Raw genomic sequence first — 13,668 nt, forward strand, 5'->3', positions numbered from 1 at the left:
TACTGTGTCCAGTTCTGGGCCCCTCAGTTCAAGAAAGATGTTGAGTTGCTCAAACATGTCCAGAGAAGGGCAACAAAGCTGGGGAAGGGTCTGGAGCACAAGGCTGGAGGGGTCTGGAGCATAAGCCCTATGAGGAGAGGCTGAGGGAGCTGGGGGTGTTCAGCCTGGAGAAGAGGAGGCTCAGGGGAGAGCTCATTGTGCTCTACAACTACCTGAAGGGAGGCTGTAGCCAGCTGGGGGTTGGTCTCTTGTCCCAGGCACTCAGCCACAGAACAAGAGGACACAGTCTCAAGCTTTGCAGGGGGAAGTTTAGGCTTGAGTTTTGCAAGAATTTCTTCCCAGACAGATTGCTCTTGGGATGTGCTGCCCAGGGAGGTGCTGGGGTTGGTATCCCTGGAGGTGTTGAAGCAAAGCCTGGCTGAGGCACTTAGTGCCATGGTCTGGTTGATTGGATAGGGTTGGATGATCAGTTGGACTTGATGATCTTGGAGGTCTCTTCAAACCTGGTTGGTTCTGTGATTCTTGTATTTTGCAGCCTGGCTGCTGCAGGAAAGGGTTTAGCAAGGGACACCTTTCAGGGTTGGCAGCTTACCTGCAGTTTTGGGGGACCAACCCAAGGCTCACCTTCCAAGCTCTGCTTTTTCCGAGGTGCTGAAAGCGCTCCCGGTTCTAGCGTCCCTGACGAGGCTGATTTTTTTTTTTTTTTTTTTTTTTTTCTGAGGTGCCTTTTGTCCCCCCCCCCCCTTTCTCCTGTTTCAGGACATGCTGAAAAACACCCCCAAGGGCCATGCAGACCGCTTGTCCCTGCAGCTGGCCCTCACTGAGCTGGAGACCTTGGCAGAGAAGCTCAACGAGCAGAAGCGCTTGGCCGACCAAGTGGCTGAGATCCAGCAGCTCAGCAAGAGCATCAGTGACCGCAGCAGCCTCAACAAGGTGGGGGCCTTCAGCCTCACCTCCTCATCTTTGTGCTGGCTGGAGGGTTGGAGCTGGTTCTTGAGAGGTGCAGCTTCCACTTTCCTGTCCACGCTGGGGGTTTTGGGAAGCTTGGATCTCTGTTTTCTCTGAAAGGGTGCTGAGCAAAATCGGATCTTGTGGCTGCCACGAGGAAATTCCCCTCTGGGGAAGCCATGGAGAGGGTGCTTTGTCTCCTCTGCCTGGTTTTGCAACTGTTGGTGGAAGGGGAGAAAAAAACATCAACAAACCCCCTAAATGAAGCTCTTGCAACACATCCTGGGCTGGGGATGGCTGTGGTGGCAGAAACCACAGCAGGCCACCTGCCAGCTCTGACCTGGGGTGTGAGGATTTAGGGCCAGGGGATGAAGAAGGACTCAAAAAGGGCTGCAAAAGGGCCATGTTGGTCTGCCAGGTTGGCCATACAGTGTGCAAAGGGGTTTGCATTGTGCACTTCAAATCCTGGGTTCAGTTTTGGGCTCCTCACTCCAAGAAGGACATTTAAGGGCTGGAGTATGTCCAGAGAAGGACAACAAAGCTGGGGAAGGGTCTGGAGAAGAGGGCATGAGGAGGAGCAGATATGAGGGACCTGGGGGTGTTGAGGCTGGACAAAAGGAGGCTAAGGGGAGACCTTCTGACTCCCTGCAACAGAGGTTGGAGAGAGGTGGGGGTTGGTCTCTTCTGAGTGACAAGTGACAGGACAAGAGGAAACATCCTCCAGTTGCCCTATGGGAGGTTTAGGTTAGACATGAGGAACAACTTCTTCCCCTTGAGGGTTGTGAAGGCCTGGCCCAGGCTGCCCAGGGCAGTGGTGGAGTCCCCATGCCTGGAGGGGTTTCAAAGCCCTGGAGATGTGGTGCTGAGGGCCAGGGTTTGGTGGTGCCCTGGCAGTGCTGAGTTCAGGGTTGGACTTGGATGACCTTAAAGACCTCCGCGACTGTTCCCTGGCCATCTCCGCAGCACTTGGGGCTTTTCCTCCCAGCTGGAGGAAAAATCCTTCCATGGAAGGAAAAAAAAAAAAAAAAAATCAACCCAAGTTTTGGGACAGGAGGCTTACAGGAGCTTCCCAGCTGATGGCCCTGCCTGTTCCATGCCCTTTGCAGATGCTGAGCTCGGGGCAGAGGCAGCTCCTGCTCTGTGAGACGCTGACGGAGACTGTGTACGGCGACCGGGGGCAGCTCATCAAGTCCAAGGAGAGGAAGGTTTTCCTGCTCAATGACATGCTGGTCTGTGCCAACATCAACTTCAAGTACGTGCTGATGTCCCCAGACCCCCCCAGATCCCTTGGCCAAGTGGTGACATGGTGACCTTCTCCCTTCCCCACCTCTGATTTTGGGCTTTAGTGCTTTGCTAGCTCTCTACCTCCAGACCTTTTCAAACCACTTCACTTTGTGGTGGGAGGATGAATCCATTTGGGTTGGGGTTGCTTTGGCCCTCACTTCTTTGGCATGCTTCCATCCCATGGTGCTGGAGCTGGTGTGGAGGCCAGGAAGCTGTTGGGACCTCAGGGTTGATGCTCCAAAGGGGAAAAACTTACTTTGAATCTCCTGTAATTAATCACTTTTTCCCCCTTTTTGCAGGCCAGTGAACCCAGGGTAGGTGCCAAGTGTGGTCTGCTGTGGTTGGGTGCCCCATGTTTGGGGGTGCAGGCATGCCACCAGTGCATGGTGTGAGGCTTGCAGCTGGGGCTTGGCTTGCCACAGGCATTTGGCGAGGGGCTCGCAGGCTGAGCCGCGCTGCCCACTGGTGGATTTCTTATCTCTCTTGTCAATCCATGTCCATGTCCCAGTGGGCCAGGGACAAGCAGAGTCCCTCAGGGATCAGTCCTGGGACCAGTCTTGTTCAAATCTTTGTTGGTGCCATGGACAGTGGCATTGAGTGCACCCTCAGCAGGTTTGCTGATGACACCAAGCTGTGTGGTGCTGCTGACAGCTGGAGGGAAGGGATCCATCCAGAGGGACCTGGACAGGCTGGAGGGAAGGGATCCATCCAGAGGGACCTGGACAGGCTGCAGAGCTGGGCACAAGCCAACCTCAGGAGGTTCAACAAGACCAAGGGCAAGGTCCTGCAGCTGGGTGGAGGCAATCCCAAGCACAAATCCAGGCTGGGCAGGGACTGGCTGGAAAGCAGCCCTGAGGAGAGGGACTTAGGGGTGCTGGTGGAGGAGAAGCTCAACAGGAGCTGTCAGTGTGCACTTGCAGCCCAGAGAGCCAACCAGAGCCTGGGCTGCATCAGGAGAAGTGTGGCCAGCAGGTCAAGGGAGGTGATTCTCCCCCTCTGCTCCACTCTGGTGAGACCCCACCTGGAGTACTGCATCCAGTTCTGGAGCCTCTGTTCCAAGAGGGCTATGGAGATGCTGGAAGGTGTCCAGAAAAGGGCCACCAGGATGAGCAGAGAGGTGAAGCTGCTCTGCTATGAGGACAGACTGAAAGAGTTGGGGCTGTTCAGTCTGGAGAAGAGAAGGCTCTGGGGTGACCTTCTTGTGGCCTTCCAGGATGTGAAGGGGGCTCCAAGAAAGCTGGGGAGGGACTTTTTAGGATCTCAGGTAGTGACAGGACTGGGGGGCATGGAATAAAGGTGGAAGTGGGGAGATTCAGGCTGGACATGAGGAAGAAGTTCTTCCCCATGAGAGTGGTGAGAGCCTGGAATGGGTTGTGCAGGGAGGTGGTTGAGGCTCCATCCCTGGAGGTGTTTGCAGCCAGGCTGGATGAGGCTCTGGCCAGCCTGATCCAGTGTGAGGTGTCCCTGCCCATGGCAGGGGGGTTGGAACTGGCTGATCCTTGTGGTCCCTTCCAACCCTGACTGATTCTATGAATCCTCCCTTGGCAGAGGCCAGCTGGAAATTAGCAGCCTGGTGCCCCTGGGTCCCAAATACGTGGTGAAGTGGAGCACGGCCCTCCCACAGGTGCAGGTGGTGGAGGTGGGACAGGAGAGCGGTGCCTATGACAAGGACAACGTCGTCATCCACAACGCCGGCGCCAAGAAGCACGCTCCCAGCGGGCAGGCCTCACACAGTGAGCTCTCATCCCTTCACCTCCTGTGGGGCTGGGCTCTGACCTTCTGTTAGAGGGTAGGAAGGCTCTGCAGAGGAACCTTGCCAGGCTGGATAGGTGGGCAGAGTCCAACGGGATGGCATTCAACAAGTCCAAGTGCCGGGGTCTGCACTTCGGCCACAGCAACCCCAAGCAGTGCTACAGGCTGGGGACAGAGTGGCTGAGAGCAGCCAGGCAGAGAGGGACCTGGGGGTGCTGGGTGAGAGTAGCTGAACATGAACCAGCAGTGTGCCCAGGGGGCCAAGAAGGCCAATGGAATCCTGGCCTGGATCAGGAATAGTGTAGCCAGCAGGACAAGGGAGGTTATTCTGCCCTGTGCTCAGCACTGCTCAGGACACACCTTGAGTGCTGTGTCCAGTTCTGGGCTCCTCAATTTGAGAAGGACATTGAGATGCTTGAACATGTCCAGAGAAGGGCAACAAGGCTGGGGAGGGGTCTGGAGCCCAGCCCTGTGAGGAGAGGTTGAAGGAGCTGGGACTGTTTAGCCTGGAGAAGAGGAGGCTCAGGGCAGACCTCATTGCTGTCTACAACTACCTGAAGGGAGGTTGTAGCCAGGTGGGGGTTGGGCTCTGCTCCCAGGCACCCAGCAGCAGAACAAGAGGACACAGTCTCAAGCTGCACCAGGGGAGGTTTAGGCTTGAGGTGAGGTGAGGAGGAAGTTCTTCCCAGAAAGAGTAATTGGCCATGGAATGTGCTACCCAGGGAGGTGGTGGAGTCACCATCCCTGGAGGTGTTCAAAAAAGCTTGGATGTGGCACTTGGAGCCATGGTTTAGTTGTCAGGAGGGGTTAGGCATTAGGTGATAGGTTGGACTTGATGATCCCTGAGGTCTTTTCCAGCCTGGGTGATTCTGTGATTCTGTGTCATCCTCCATGCATCTCATTTCTCTTCTTTCTCCAACCAAGATAAGGTCTACCTGGGGCCACCACGGCTCTTCCAGGAGCTGCAGGACCTGCAGAAGGACCTAGCTGTGGTGGAGCAGATCACCCTTCTCATCAGCACCTTGCATGGCACCTACCAGGTATCTGTCTAGGTGGCAAAGCATGGGATGAGCAGAGGGCTGGAGCACCTCTCCTGTGAGGACAGACTGAGAGAGTTGGTTGGGGTTATTCAGTTTGGAGAAGAGAAGGCTCCAAGGAGACCTTCTTGTGGCCTTCCAGTTTCTGAAGGGAGCTACAAGAAAGCTGGGGAGGGACTTTTGAGGGTGTCAGGGAGTGACAGGACTGGGGGGGGATGGAGCATAACTAGAAATGGGGAGATTCAGATTGGATGTTAGGAAGAAATTCTTCCCCATGAGGGTGGTGAGAGACTGGCACAGGTTGCCCAGGGAGGTGGTGGAAGCCTCATCCCTGGAGGTTTTTTGCAGCCAGGCTGGATGTGGCTGTGAGCAACCTGCTGTGGTGTGAGGTGTCCCTGCCCATGGCAGGGGGTTGGAACTGGCTGAGCCTTTGAGGTCCCTTCCAACCCTAACAATTCCATGGTTCTGTGGGTTGGGTTGAGGAGGAGCTTCTTTACCGTGATGGTGCTGGAGCCCTGGAGTAGGCTGCCCAGAGAGGTTGTGGAGTCTCCTTCTCTGGAGCCTTTTAAAACCCACCTGGATGCATTCCTGTGTGGACTACCCTAGGTGATGCTGCTTTTGGCAGAGGGCTTGGACTGGATGATCTCTTGAGGTCCCTTCCAACCCCTAACATTCTGTGATTGGGTAGGACCAAGCTTTGCATCAAGTACCTGGTTCCTCATTAACCCTTCCTGGACACCTCATTCTCCTGAGCCTCACTGATGAAATCTGGGGGCAGTTCAGGCTTATGTCAGAGGTGCTTCCATGATTCATGACTTTTCCTCCAGAACCTGAACATGACAGTGGCCCAGGACTGGTGCTTAGCCCTGCAGAGGATGATGAAGGTGAAGGAGGAGGAGATCCACTCTGCCAACAAGTGCCGCCTCCGACTCCTGCTGCCTGGGAAACCAGATAAGTGAGTCTGCAGGGCACAGAGAGGTCCTTCCCACCCTGGGAAGGAGGAGGAGGAGGCTGAAGAGTACTGTGTGCAGGTCTGGAGCCCTCAATACAGCAAAAACATGGACCTGATGGAGAGGGTCCAGAGGAGGGCCACGAAAATGCTCAGGGGGTTGGAGCAGCTCTGCTGTGAGGACAGGCTGAGGGAGCTGGGGGTGTTCAGCCTGGAGAGGAGAAGGCTCCAAGGAGACCTAACAGCAGCCTGCCAGTACCTGAAGGAGGCTACAAGAAGGTTGGAGAGAGACTGTGTGCAAAGTCCTGCAGGGACAGGACCAGGAGCAATGGCTTCAAACTAGAGCAGAGCAGATTTAAATTGGATGCTAGGAACAAATTCTTCACTCTGAGGGTGGTGGAACACTGGAACAGGTTGCCCAGGGAGGTGCTTGAGGCTCCATCCTTGGAGATATTCAAGGTGATGCTCAACGAGGCCCTGGGCAACCTGATCCAGTTGGGGATGTCCCTGCTGACTGCAGGGAGGTCAGACTGGATGAGCTCTGAAGGTCCCTTCTGGCCTGGACCATTCTGTGGTTGTATGCTCAATGTGGTGATGCTTTCCCTGCCCAGGTCTGGCCGCCCCATCAGTGTCATGGTGGTCTTCATCACCCCAAACCCCCTGAGCAAGATCTCCTGGGTGAATCGCCTGCACTTGGCCAAGATAGGACTGAGTGAGTAGCCTCATGGCACCTTGCCTGCCATCAGCCTTGCTTTGAAAAGCCCAAGTGGGGAGCAGAAGGAGGGTTTGTTTCCTTTTGAGTTACCCTGCCGGGAAATGGGACAGGGGAGAAGATTGGGAGCAAGGGGATGGAGAACACTTTGGAGGGTTGCTGCTTGGGATGCTGGGGGTTCATCTGGATCCATGGGCTGGGGCCCACTGCAGGCTGTTCAAGTGCCAGGTCCTGCACTTCAGTCTCAACAAACCCATGCAGTGCTCCAGGCATGGGGAAGAGTGGCTGGAAAGTTGCTTGGCAGACAGGGATCTGGGGCTGCTGGATGACAGCAGCTGAATATGAGCCAGGGAGAGCCCAGGTGGCCAAGAAGGCCACCAGCATCCTGGTCTGGATCAGCAAGAGTGTGGCCAGCAGGAGCAGGGAATTGATTCTCCCTCTGTACTGGGCACTGGTGAGGCTACAGCTGAAGTACTCCTCACTCCAAGAAGGACATTGAGAGGCTGGAGCAGGTCTAGAGAAGGGCAGGGAAGCTGGGGAAAGGTCTGGAGAAGAGGGCTGGGGAGGAGCAGCTGAGGGAGCTGGGGGTGTTTAGTCTGGAGAAAAAGAGGCTGAGAGGAGACCTTCTGGCTCTCTGCAACTCCCTGAAAGGAGGTTGGAGCTAGGTGGAGGTTGGGCTCTTCCAAGGAACAAGTGACAGGACAAGAGGAAATGTCCTCAGGTTGCTCCAGGGGTGGTTTAGGTTGGACATGAGGAAAAATGCCTTCACTGAAAAGGTTCTCAGGCACTGGAACAGGCTGCACAGGGAGGTGGTGTAGACACCAGAGATGTTTGGATGAGGAGCTCAGGGCATGGCCTCACAGCTGTGTACAGGGAGATGCTAGGTTATGGCTGGACCCAATGATCTTAAGGTGATTCTCTGAGCTGGGAATCCTGGCTGCAAAAATCCTTTGTGTTTTACTGCTCCTGAGTGGCATCTCCTGGCTGGCACAGCATGGGGTTGGATTTCTGTTGGCTCTTGTGCAGGTGGTGTTGGGACTGACCTGTTTGCCATGAAACAGGATAAACAAGAAAGGGAGGAGCTCCCCTCTTGCCCTTCCCTCTTCCTCTTCCTATTGGACTCTACCAGCTACTGCAGCTAGAAAAAAAAACCAAATTTAATGGAACAAAGAAAAACCCCAAATGGTTTGAAATCCTGTTTGAGCCCTTGGATGCCCCCAGGCAGGAATAATTTTTGGATTCTCTTGTTTTTATCAGTTTATCTGGTTCTGAGTTGGTTTTCCTTCTAATCTGGGGTGCCTGGGGGATGATCCTGCATCCTTGAGTTGGAGGTGAGGAAAGATGGAAGCCTAATGTGAAGACACACACTTGGGTGGAATTTTTTTTTTCCCACTCTAGATATTTCTTGTGTCTTTGTTTGGGACCTTTTGTTTTTTGCTGTTCCTCAAGGAGATTGCTTGGCTGTGTGGCTCTGCTGAGCTGCAATAGCTTGAAGGACAGGGCTGAGATGTCTTAGAATCATTGAATTGTTTGGCTTGGAAAAGGCCTCCAAGATCATGGAGTCCAACCATCAACCCAACACCACCATGACCATCCAACCATGTCCCCAGGTGCCATGGCCACACATTTCTTGAGCACCTCCAGGGATGGGGACTCTACCATCTCCCTGGGCAGCCTGTTCCAATCCCTGACCACTCCTGCAGTGAAATTTTTTTCCTCCTTTTTTTTCTTATTTCCTGAAAAATATCTGACCTAACCCTCCCCTGGTATATAACATGAAGGAAGGATCCCTAAGTCCTTCTCCCCAGTACTGTTCCCTATCCATTCTCCACCCAGCCTGGATTTGTGCTTGGGATTGCCCCCATCCAGCATATCACTCCCCCAAAATACCAACATCTCCTCTGCAGAGGCAAAGCAGTGAGCAGGGCTGGGAGTTTTCTCCATCAGCAGCAAAAAGGCAGAGAAATATCAACAGCCAGGAGCCCTCTAAGATCAGATGCAGAGTTCTGGCATCTTCCAGCCACCAAATGTGAGGACATTTATAGAATGGAATCACAGAATTATTTCAGTTGGAAAAGGCCTCCAAGATCATCAGGTCCAACCATCAACCCAACACCACCATGTCCCCAAGTGCCATGGCCACACATTTCTTGAACACCTCCAGGGATGGGATCTCCACCACCTCCCTGGGCAGCCTGTTCCAGTGCCTGTATGGCATTGGCCTTCATGTTCTCTAGGTCTGCAGGTGAGGGTTGTTCAGGGTAGGAAATGAGAGCTGTGTGTCTCAAATTCCTAATCTTGGGGTGCCATTGGTGAGGGAAGTACTGAGAGTGCTGTGTCCAGTCCTGGGCTCCTCAATTCAAGAGAGATGTTGAGGTGCTGGAAGGTGTCCAGAGAAGGGCAACAAGGCTGGGGAGGGGTCTGGAGCACAGCCCTGAGAGGAGAGGCTGAGGGAGCTGGGGGTGTTCAGCCTGGAGAAGAGGAGGCTCAGGGCAGACCTCATTGCTGTCTACAGCTCCCTGAGGGGAGGTTGTAGCCAGGTGGGGGTTGGGCTCTGCTCCCAGGCACCCAGCAGCAGAAGGAGGGGACACAGCCTCAAGCTGTGCCAGGGGAGGTCTAGGCTGATGTTAGGAGGAAGTTCTTCAGAGAGAGATTTGCCATTGGGATGTGCTGCCCAGGGAGGTGGTGGAGTCACCATCCCTGGAGATGTTCAAGAGCAGCCTGGATGAGGCACTTAGTGCCATGGTCTGGTTGATTGGGTGGGGCTGGGGGATAGGTTGGGCTGGATGGTCTTGGAGGTCTCTTCCAACCTGGTTGATTCTATAATAAGGGATGCTGGGGGTTATCTTGATCATCCTCAATCCTCTCTGCTGTCTACAGGGGAGGAGAACCAGCCGGGCTGGCTCTGTCCTGACGAAGACAAGAAGAGCAAAGCTCCTTTCTGGTGCCCCATCCTCTCCTGCCACATGCCTGCCTTCTCCAAGGCCCTTGATCTTCAGGTAAAAGTGATAGCATCATCTCCAACCTTCTTCCCATCTCCATCCATCATTTTGGGGAATAAAAGCACAATTCATCTGGTCCTGCTCTTGGGTCACGACAACCCCATGAATGCTTCAGGCTGGGGGCAGAGTGGCTGGAAGCTGCCCAGGGGAAAAGGACCTTTGGGGGTGCTGGTTGCCAGCAGCTGAGCCAGGGGGTGCTCAGGTGGCCAAGAAGGTCACCAGCAGCATGGCTTGGATCAAGAACAGTGTGGTAGGCAGGACCAGGGCAGGGATTGTCACCCTGCACTGGGCACTGGTGAGGCCACACCTTGAGTCCTGGGTTCAGTTTTGGGCTCCTCACACCAAGAAGGACATTGAGAGGTTGGAGCAGGTCTGGGGAAGGGTCTGGAGAACAGGGCTGGGGGGAGGAGCAGCTGAGGGGACCTGGGATAGTTGAGCCTGGAGAACAGGAGGCTGAGGGGAAACCTTCTGGCTCTCTCCAATCCCTGAAAGGAGATTAGGGCCAGGTGGTGCTCAGCCTCTTCTCCCAAAGAACAAGTGATAGGATGAGAGGGAAACAGCCTCACACTGCCGCAGGGGAGGTTTAGGTTGGACATGAGGAATAATTTCTTCCCTTTGAAGGTTGTCCAGGGCAGTGCTGGAGCCCCCATCCCTGGAGAGGTTTCAGAGCTGTGGAGGATGTGGTGCTGAGGGCCATGGTTTAGTGGTGTCCTGCTAGTTGGGCTTGATGACCTTAAAGGTCTGTTCAGACCCAAACCATTCTGTGACTGGTCCCATGCTGGGTGGGGTTGATGAGGAGACTTAAGCTGGTTGCCGAGACAGAAACTGGGAACACAGTCAGGCTGTGGCTGGATCTTGGAACTTTGGGCTGTGTGCTGCTACCCTTCACCTGCTGGCTGTGTCTGGAGGTGACATGGAGCCCTCTGTGCCTGCTCTCTCCCCAGCTGGGCGCCGCAGTGCACAACCCTGTGCAGTCCTCCCTGCTGGGCTTCTCCGCCGTCAGCACCTCGCTGCCGCAGGGCTACCTCTGGGTGAGCGAAAGTGGGCAAAGCACCCCTCAGCTTTTGAGTCCTGCTGGCTCCAGACCTCCCCCTCTGCTGCTTCTGGCTGGAGTCAACACCCAACTTCTGCTCCTCTTAGGTTGGTGGGGGCCAGGAAGGCGCAGGGGGGCTGGTGGAGATCTTGTCTCTCTACCGCGCGGTTCCGCGCACAGTCAAGTCCTTCCCGGTGGCTTCCCCGGTGCTGTGCATGGAGTACATCCCTGAGGTGGGTGAGGAGGACCTGGCAGGCACCCAGGAGCCCAGACCCACCACTGACCAGCCCTCAGCATCCCCACATCCCACAGTCTGCTTGGGGTTACGGGATGGCAGGTGAGCCCCCACCTCCTGCAGCCGTCCTTCGGCTCACGCATGGAACCCTCGAGGACCAGCAATGATCTCCTGCCTCTCCCCTCCCTGTTCTCTCCTCAGCATCATGGTCTATGGTAGTGTGGACATGGGGGCTCAGTGCTTGCTGACCTGCAAGAGCCCAGGCATGCAGCCTGTCCTCTGCTTGAGGCACAGCCCTGAGTACCTCTTTGCGGGGCTGCAGGATGGGACCGTGGCTGCCTACCCCAGGAGCAACGGTGAGGACAATCCCCATGAAGGCTTTTGGGTGGGACACCCTAAAAACCATGGGGCAGGAGATGTGCTGGCTGCTGAAATGGTGATGGAGCTCCTGCAAACCATGGGGCAGGAGATGTGCTGGCTGCTGAAATGGTGATGGAGCTCCTGCAAACCATGGGGCAGGAGATGTGCTGGCTGCTGAAATGGTGATGGAGCTCCTGCAAACCATGGGGCAGGAGATGTGCTGGCTGCTGAAATGGTGATGGAGCTCCTGCAAACCATGGGGCAGGAGATGTGCTGGCTGCTGAAATGGTGATGGAGCTCCTGCAAACCATGGGGCAGGAGTTGTGCTGGCTGCTGAAATGGTGATAAATCTCCATTCCCCCCCTTTTTTTTTTTTGCCCCTCCTCCCCACTGTTTCTTCCTTTTTGCAGCCCAGGGTGGGAACATTTTGCATGATGAGGATGAGTGCAAGAGGGACTTGATTTGGGGGCAGATGGTTCTGGTGAGAGGTTGATAGCATAGCAAAGGGTTCCCCTTGTGGGGGGGGGGGGCTTTGTTTGGGGGCTGTGGAAAGGGGTCCAGAACTCAGGTGCACAAAGATTTGGAGCTTTTTGCTTCCAAAAATGAATCAGTTTTTGGTGCATTAAACCAAGCTGACCACCTCCAAACCTCAGCCATGCAGAAGCCTCCTTCTGCCTTAGATGAGAGCAACCTGATCTAAGTTGGAGATGTCCCTGCTCACTCTAGGGGGTTGGACAAGATGACCTTTGAGGGTTTTCTTCCAGCCTGGTGCATTCTCTAACTCATTCTCACTAAAAGCCACAGAGCTGTGGTGCTGAGGGGGTGGGGAACCATAGTTTAGCACCAGACCTGGCAGAATTAGGTCCTGGTTGGATTCAAGGACCTTAAAGATCTTCTCCAACCCAAATGATTCTGTGGTTCTAAGTTGCAGATGTCCCTGCTTACTACAAGATGATCTTTGAGAGTCCCTTCCTCACCTGGTGATTCCTTCTGTGATTCATTCTGAAAAGAGTCAGAGCTGTGGTGCTGAGGGGGTGGGGAACCATAGTTTAGCACCAGACCTGGCAGAATGAGGTCCTGGTTGGATTCAAGGACCTTAAAGATCATCTCCAACCCAAATGATTCTGTGCAGATGTCCCTGGTCACTACAAGATGATCTTTGAGAGTCCCTTCCTCACCTGCTGATGCCTTCTGTGATTCATTCTGAAAAGAGTCAGAGCTGTGGTGCTGAGGGCTCAGCACCAGTGAGGTCATTGTTGCACCCAGATCTTAAAGGTCTTCTCCAACCAAAACGATTCAGTGCTTCTTAGCTTGATTTTTGGGGATTCCTTTGCCTGCCTCCAACTCAGGCCAAGGCTTGAGGACCTTCCTCCTCAGGGAACTCCTCACCTTCATCACTAGAGGGTAGGAAAGAGCCTCAAATAATGGTTTGAATTGGCCTAGATTTGGACAAAACCCTTCCTCAGCTCTAAGCTAACCCTCAGTGAGCAGCACCCAGCTCAACCCCGAGCCAGTCAAGCCTCTTCAATGGCATTTTGAGGTTCTCCACATCCCCTCCCCCACCTTACAGCCCCCACCCCAGCTAATTAATGAAGCAGCTTTAATTCCATCTCGATTCCCAAAGGTTTTTTGGGGTTTATTTCGAATCTTAACCTCATCTTTTGGGTTAGGAAAAAGCCTTCCTAAAATTTTTCCCTTTCTTTTTCCCCTTTTTTGTCTTTTTCCCTTTTTTTTGTCTTTTTCCCTTTTTTTTGTCTTTTTCCTTTTTTTGTCTTTTTCCCCTTTTTTTGTCTTTTTCCCTTTTTTGTCTTTTTCCCTTTTTTTGTCTTTTTCCCTTTTTTTGTCTTTTTCCCTTTTTTTGTCTTTTTCCCTTTTTTTGTCTTTTTCCCTTTTTTGTCTTTTTCCCCTTTTTGTCTTTTCCCCTTTTTTGTCTTTTTCCCCTTTTTGTCTTTTTCCCTTTTTTTGTCTTTTTCCCCTTTTTTGTCTTTTTCCCTTTTTTTTTTCCCTTTTTTTTTTCTTTCCCCCCCCCTTTATTCCCCGCCCCTAATGAGGGAAAATGAGGATTTGCTGAAAAGCAGCTGGGTTGCAAACTACTGAGGATGGGAGCAGAGGTCTGAGAGAGCCCAAAGGGCTCTTTTGTTTTTTTTTTTTATCCTATGGATGTTAGGGTTTTAGATAAAATAAAAAGAATTGAGTTGGAAATAAGGAGGGGGAGGGGATAAAAAAAGAAAAAAGGAAAAAAGAGAGAAAGAAATTAACTATTGAAGCTGCTCAGCCCCTGCTGGTGAGGAATTCATCCCAATCTAGGTTGGATGCTCTTTCATAAAGCTGCTCCAAGATCAACCTTGGAGCAAAG

At 53.6% G+C, this 13,668-nt stretch overlaps 1 protein-coding gene across 1 annotated transcript in view; it reads left to right on the plus strand.

Moving 5' to 3' along the window:
* Positions 1-13,668, plus strand: part of LOC128980317 (rho guanine nucleotide exchange factor 10-like protein) — a gene marked incomplete at its 5' end in the record, with an annotated part of 48,764 nt that overhangs the window by 28,483 nt on the left and 6,613 nt on the right. Inside the window, 11 exons of the mRNA XM_054398780.1 lie at positions 760-933; positions 2,055-2,200; positions 2,532-2,546; positions 3,781-3,965; positions 4,909-5,024; positions 5,849-5,976; positions 6,582-6,682; positions 9,563-9,681; positions 10,629-10,715; positions 10,825-11,054; positions 11,154-11,308. Of these exons, the coding sequence (XP_054254755.1) occupies positions 760-933; positions 2,055-2,200; positions 2,532-2,546; positions 3,781-3,965; positions 4,909-5,024; positions 5,849-5,976; positions 6,582-6,682; positions 9,563-9,681; positions 10,629-10,715; positions 10,825-11,054; positions 11,154-11,308 (1,456 nt within the window). The remainder of the gene's footprint in view (positions 1-759; positions 934-2,054; positions 2,201-2,531; positions 2,547-3,780; positions 3,966-4,908; positions 5,025-5,848; positions 5,977-6,581; positions 6,683-9,562; positions 9,682-10,628; positions 10,716-10,824; positions 11,055-11,153; positions 11,309-13,668) is intronic.

The sequence above is a fragment of the Indicator indicator genome, unplaced genomic scaffold, assembly GCF_027791375.1.
Source record: "Indicator indicator isolate 239-I01 unplaced genomic scaffold, UM_Iind_1.1 iindUn_scaffold_107, whole genome shotgun sequence".
Classification (NCBI taxonomy): domain Eukaryota; kingdom Metazoa; phylum Chordata; class Aves; order Piciformes; family Indicatoridae; genus Indicator; species Indicator indicator.